The 6,000-nt window shown below is 49.4% G+C and overlaps 1 protein-coding gene across 3 annotated transcripts in view; it reads left to right on the top strand.

The window, feature by feature from the left end:
• The window catches only part of SERP2 (stress associated endoplasmic reticulum protein family member 2), a 28,661-nt gene continuing 23,757 nt past the window's right edge, over positions 1,097 to 6,000 (top strand). For 2 of the 3 annotated variants that reach the window (XR_002336679.1, XM_021065616.1), the window contains exon 1: positions 1,097 to 1,759. Coding sequence is in view for 1 of the 3 variants with exons in the window: in XM_021065616.1 (XP_020921275.1) it covers positions 1,676 to 1,759 (84 nt within the window). In the remaining 2 variants the exon portion in view is untranslated. The remainder of the gene's footprint in view (positions 1,760 to 6,000) is intronic. The other variant, XR_002336680.1, reaches the window with a different exon arrangement.

Genomic DNA, 6,000 nt, shown 5'->3' with positions numbered 1-6,000 from the left:
GTTCGATTCCCGGCTCGGCTCAACGAATTAAGAATCCTGTGTTGTTGCATCTCTGGCTTAGGTCTCAACTGTGGCTTGGACCCCATTCCTGGCCCAGGAGCTCCATGTGCCACAGGGCAGCCAACAATGGGGGAAAAAAAGGACCCTCAAAAGAGAAAAGGAGTGCTCCCTCATTGACACACCCCATAATATTCTGCAGATGCCACAGACGCCTTGATAGACCCAGGAAGGACCACCAGGGTGAATTAGCCAAAGCTGGTCTAAGTCCCAGCATCCTTCCCATGGCTCCAAATCTTCCAGGCTAAAGTTTCCTCTTTTCTTCTTAGCCCTCCTGTTTTTTCGTTTTGTTTTGTTTTGGTCTTTTCTATGGCTGCACCCTCGGCCTATGGAGGTTCCTGGGCCAGGGGTCTAATCAGAGCCGTAGCTGCCGGCCTATGCCAGAGCCACAGCAACATGGGATCTGAGCCTACATCACAGCTCACGACAACGCTGGATCCTTAACTTACTGAGCGAGGCCAGGGATCGAACCCACAACCTCATGGCTTATAGTCAGATTCCTTAACCACTGAGCCACCACGGGAACTCCCCTCCTGCGCTTCTAAGAGTTCACTCCCATCCATTCAGCACATGGAAAAGTGAGGGTGAACTTCTTTTTCTCCTGCCCCCACACTAGACAATCTGTAGGGCCTGGTACCAATGTTTGCGAGTCAGGGAAACATCTGTTTTTATCCCTGTCGCCCAGGGCAACTCCCAGCTCATACTCCTCGGGACAAGGGTGGCTGGAGGAGGTCCCAGGCGCCCCAGGTGGGTGGGGAGCCAAAGCTGGTCAAAGCTCCCCACCTCGGGGCAGTGATACCAAATGCCACAGGGGCCGCAGGCGCAAGGCCTTCCTCCACTGTTCACTCAGATGTGGCGCTGGCCCGTCTTCCGTGTAACCCCCGCACGGACCCGGGCAGCAAGGCCCATCCCCACTCCATCCTCCTCACGCCTTCATCTCCATCCCTGGGGAGACCCAGCCCTCTGTGCAGCGCTTGGGAAATCTCCCGCCGCCGTGGCCTTCCTTGCGCAGGCCCTACCCCAGGGCGGGCCCAGGCCTGCCCTTGTTCAACTTGTCTTTTGAGGACCCCCGGACCGCCGCCTCCAGCCCAGCCCTCAGCCACCGGGCAGCGGTGCGGGCAGACGGCGCGACCCGGCTCGGAGGGCGGCCGCCCCAATCCCTTCCCCAGGCCTCGGTGGGCCCCAGGCCGAGAAGCCCGCACGCACAAAGCCCGGGGCCGCCGGAACCCTCGGCCCCGCTGCGTTCGGCCGCTGGATCCGGACACGTCCGGGGCCCCGGGCCCGAGCGCCTCGGCGCGCTGCGCTCCGGCCGCCGGTGCAGGGAGAACGCGCCGCAGCGCCTGCCACGGGGCCGCGCCGGTTAGGTAGCTGGGGGGACCGGAAGGATGGCGAGGAAGTAGGAGAGGGTTTCCTGAGATGAAAGATTACTTCCGTCCGGGCTCTGGCCTCTCTCTGGAGCTGGCTCGTTGGGGGCTGGGGAGCGGGGTGCGCGGGGCTCAGGGGCCGCGCCTTGCCACCTGCAGCGCCCGGGGCGAGCGGGACGCGCTCGGCCGCGTCCGGGGCTCACGCGGGGGAATCCTTGCAGTGGGAGTCGAGAACATTTCCTAGCGCCCGAGCCATGGTGGCCAAACAGCGGATCCGGATGGCTAACGAGAAGCACAGCAAAAACATCACCCAGAGGGGGAACGTAGCCAAAACCCTGGTAAGGCGGGGGCGGCGCTGACCCGGCGGCCGGGGCCAGGGCAGGGCGGGGCGGGGCGGGCTCAGGGCCTCGGGCGGGCGCAAGACCGGCCTCCCCCTCCTCCGGGCCCAGGGGCCCCCTTTCCCCGGAGGTCGAGCGAGGTGGGGGTTCCGGTGAGGCCGCTCAGGCAGCTCCGGCTTGTGCTCTCTGTGCGCGGAGAGGGTCCTGGTTGGCCGTGGCCCCTCTGAGAGTGGCTGCTTGGGGTCCCAAGGAGGCGCAGAAGGGTCCCCCCCCCCCCCAGAGGATCCGGCCTACGCCTCTGGGAAAGATGGAAAGTCACATCCTTAAGGGAACAATTAAGCCAATTGCTTGACACAGGGGCCTGAAACCTAGAAGGTGCTGGATCGGATACTTGAATGAATGGATGAATGAATGAATGAATGAATGATTAAAGGGAGGCCATTTGCCATATTCCTTCCCAGGCTTCATACCCCTCCCCACCATCCCCAACAAGCACACTATAATAAGGTTTTCTTTCCAGAGCCTTTGTAGTGGTCTCCCGGTATAAATCAGGAATGGGAATGAGATTCAGGCTTATTCCTTGATCCTCCACTTTTGCCTCTTCTTCAGTGAGGCCTCTCACCACTGGGCTAAAGTTTAAAAGCTACATTCCTCTTGGTCACGCCGTGAAGTCCTCCCGAGGGGATGATCGAGAACTTTAGAGACTAGTTTGTTGCCAGCATCCAAGGCCTCCCCAGCTGTAGATTCAAGCTTTATAATAACTTTTAAGTAAAATCTGTGCCTTGGACAGAGGTATATTTGTGTGCGTTTGGCTTGGTTTGGTTGTTGTTTTGCTTTTGTGTTTTTGTTTTTGTTTTTTAGCAAAAATGATCGTCCACAGAAAATCCAGAATTCTGGACATTTCAAAGGCAGGCCTCGAATGAGTTGTTGGGTAGTGTTGGCCTCCAAGAGTATGAGCAAGTCTCCTGGAATCTGTTATCCCAGACACTTCAGTGGAAGTTCAGCTGAAGCCTGGGATTTGGTTGGAAAAGCTTGCAGACCTGATGAGGCAATTGTTTTTAGCCACGGACATGATGCCGGTTTGATTAACTGAGCAAAAAGCTGGATCTGCAATCACCATCCCAGAATTCTAGCAGAACCAAGCAGTACTATGGCAGGGAAACTAACTGTAGGATCAAATTTGGATCTAGAAGTTCCCATCGCGGCGCAGTGGAAACGAATCTGACTAGGAACCATGAGGTTGCGGGTTCGATCCCTGGCCTTGCTCAGTGGGTTAAGGATCCGGTGTTGCCGTGAGCTGTGGTGTGGATCACAGACGGGGCTCGGATCTGGCATTGCTGTGGCTCTGGTGTAGGCTGGCAGCAACAGCTCCGACTAGAACCCTAGCCTAGGAACCTCCATATGCCGCTGGTGCAGCCCTAAAAGGACAAAGACAAAAAAAAAAAAAAAAAAAATGGCTCTATATACACAGCTCCATGCTTAAGTTGTGCTGGAAATTCTCTCATTTGAGAGAGTGTTTAGTTGAGACTGAGCAACAAAATGCCAATATCCATTGAATTAGCACCACATTTCACACAGATTTGTGTTTTCCCTATTTTTACTCAGAAAAAAAAAAAAACTTGCTGCCCAGATTAATGCTAAAAACCAATTTTTAATAAATATGAAAGCAGTCAGGGTTTGTATCCCTAAGTGCTATGGAGAATCAGCTATGCCCAGGATATCATACAGACTAGCTAATTTCCAAAAACTTCTAATTCTGAGGTTCTTTTTAATGAACTAAAAAAACCAGAGTTCAGTTGTTAAATGAACTCAGTAGGTGACTTAACTGACTGCAAAAATAACAACCAAATGGAAACTATTTGCCGAGCTGTTTTGCCCACTGGGCTTGGCAAAATCAGTTTCTGTCACCTGCAGGTTTTCAAGACCACTAGAAAATGGTTGGGGCCTGAAACAAAAAATATTGGTTCCAAAATAAGAGAAGAAAATGGAAAAATTGGAGCAAAAGCTGTTTAAATGTCTAGATAATGAAGTCAACTCAACCGCAGTTCAACTCAACTCAACTCTCAAAGATACTTTCAAATTGCGTTTAATGTATGGTATGAGTGGATTTTAATGAGTTCTGATATTCCATGGAGTGGGCTCTTCAAAAGTGCCTGGCGCCTCGGAGGGTTTTTAAATGTTTCCACTAACTTTGTAATGAAAGGTCTCCAAACCATGCCACACTGTATGTTTAGTTTCCCTTGGTTAGAAAGGCTTCGGGATTAACTTTATTGTAAATGGATCAGCATCCAAAAAGAAAAATGAAATTCTCTTTCAAAAAGGAACAGTTTAAATCCTAAATCTCCTTTTCCTGATCACAGATCAAACATGGTTATACTTTGAAAGAAGTCATTTGCAAGGGGTAACTTGTTCAGAATGAAATTCAATAAATGCAGACATATGAAGAGAGTCTACCTGAAAATTTAGACTAAGCATTCAGAAACGAATTCATTTTAATTGTATGCAAATGCTTCGGTATTTCCTGATTAGCTTACAGCCTTGGAGTGAATCAATATTGTTCTTCCAGATAACAGAAAAATCCAAGAAATGGAGAACGAGACGAATCATTTCATGATTATACAGGAGTAACTTCTCCAGAATGAAGGGGCAATTTAAATTTCAGAGTTCTGGAGTTCCCGTGGTGGTTTAGTGGGCTAAGAACCTGACATAGTGTCCATGAGGATGCAGTTCCGATCCCTGGCCTCTCCCAGTGGGTTAAGTATCTGGTGGTGCTGCAAGCTGCAACTTAGGTCAAAGATGCAGCTTGGATCTTGTGTGGCTGTGGCTGTAGCATAAACCTCAGCTGCAGCTCTGATTCAACCCCTAGCCTGTGAACTTCCATATGCCGCAGGTACAACCGTAAAAAGGAAAAAAAAAAAAAAAGAAAGAAAGAAAGAAAGACCTTTGGACCTTAGGAACTGTCAGTGTAGACTGGTCTCTTCTTGAAGGTAATAGATAAATAAATAAATAAAAGCTAAATAAATAAATTTATTTCAGAGTTCAGAGTTATCCTGCTGGGAGCTTATTTCCAAGAAAGCCATCCCCTGACCTTTTGGAGCCCAGGGAATAGCAAACTCCTGCTGGAAATGAACCATGTCATTTGCAGGATTCTGCTCTTTTCTCACCTTTCCCAGCAATAGATTCAGGCTTAGGTGCATTGTCCGAACAGATTTGTGCTGGGCACCACTTCCAAAAAAGAATGACTCAGAGCCTTCAAAAAAGGATACACTGGTCTTATGACCGGCTGAGGTGTTCTTGGGCTCTGAAAGTCCTCACAGAATATTGGTTCACTGGAGTTCCCATTGTGGCTCAGCGGAAACGAATCTGACTAGCATCCATGAGGATGCAGGTTCGATCCCTGGCGTCGCTCAGTGGATTAAGGATCTGGCATTGCTATGGCTGTGGTGTAGGCTGGTGGCTACAGCTCGATTCAGCCCTGAGCCTGGGAATCTCCATATGCAGTGAGTGCAGCCCTTAAAAAAAAAAAAAAAAGCAAAAAAAAAAAAATAAAAATATTGATTCACTGTGACATGTCATCAAAAAGGTATTGTGTGCTCAGCATCCTGATAATTTGTATTTTTTTTTCCCTACAAAGGAAAAATTAAGGACTCCATTTGGTATCTACAGCAGACCAACAATCTGAAAGAGGGTGGTGAAGGGTGAATGTCACACTTTGTCCAGATAACTTTATTTAATACCTCCATTATTTACTTGCTCTGACCTTGACCCAGTCTTAAATGCCCCCAAAATGGCACGGTAAAAACACTGGTTCACGTTATCTTCAGTGGTTATTTTAAGACTGATTTTGTCCTTGTCTAGTCAAAAGAGAGCATCTAGTCCCTTGCAGGGTGACTTGCCCTCATTATGAGAGTGGTGGTAGATGCAAGATTGTCAAGGTTTTTATCCTTAAGGGCCACCTGCCACTGACACTTTAATCCATACTTCTCTAGCACCAGAAATGTAGGAATAACCTTATCACCAATTAGAAAGTCTTAATAGAAGAGGCAGTATCTTTTGTAGACTCTTTCCTCCAGCTGACCCAAGACCTCGTATTTAGTGAAGCATGTATGCCTCTTCATTCTTCTGTGACTATTTATGAAGCAGATATTGTGTTAAATTCTGGGTACATGGACATAGGAAAGAGACCCATGCTTGGGAGTTCCCTCTGTGGCACATCAAGTTAAGAATCAGGAGTTGCCTCT

Source organism: Sus scrofa, chromosome 11 (genome assembly GCF_000003025.6).
Source record: "Sus scrofa isolate TJ Tabasco breed Duroc chromosome 11, Sscrofa11.1, whole genome shotgun sequence".
Taxonomy (NCBI): domain Eukaryota; kingdom Metazoa; phylum Chordata; class Mammalia; order Artiodactyla; family Suidae; genus Sus; species Sus scrofa.
The sequence above is the reverse complement of the archived record's forward strand: the minus strand, read 5'-3'. Positions and strand labels throughout refer to the sequence as shown.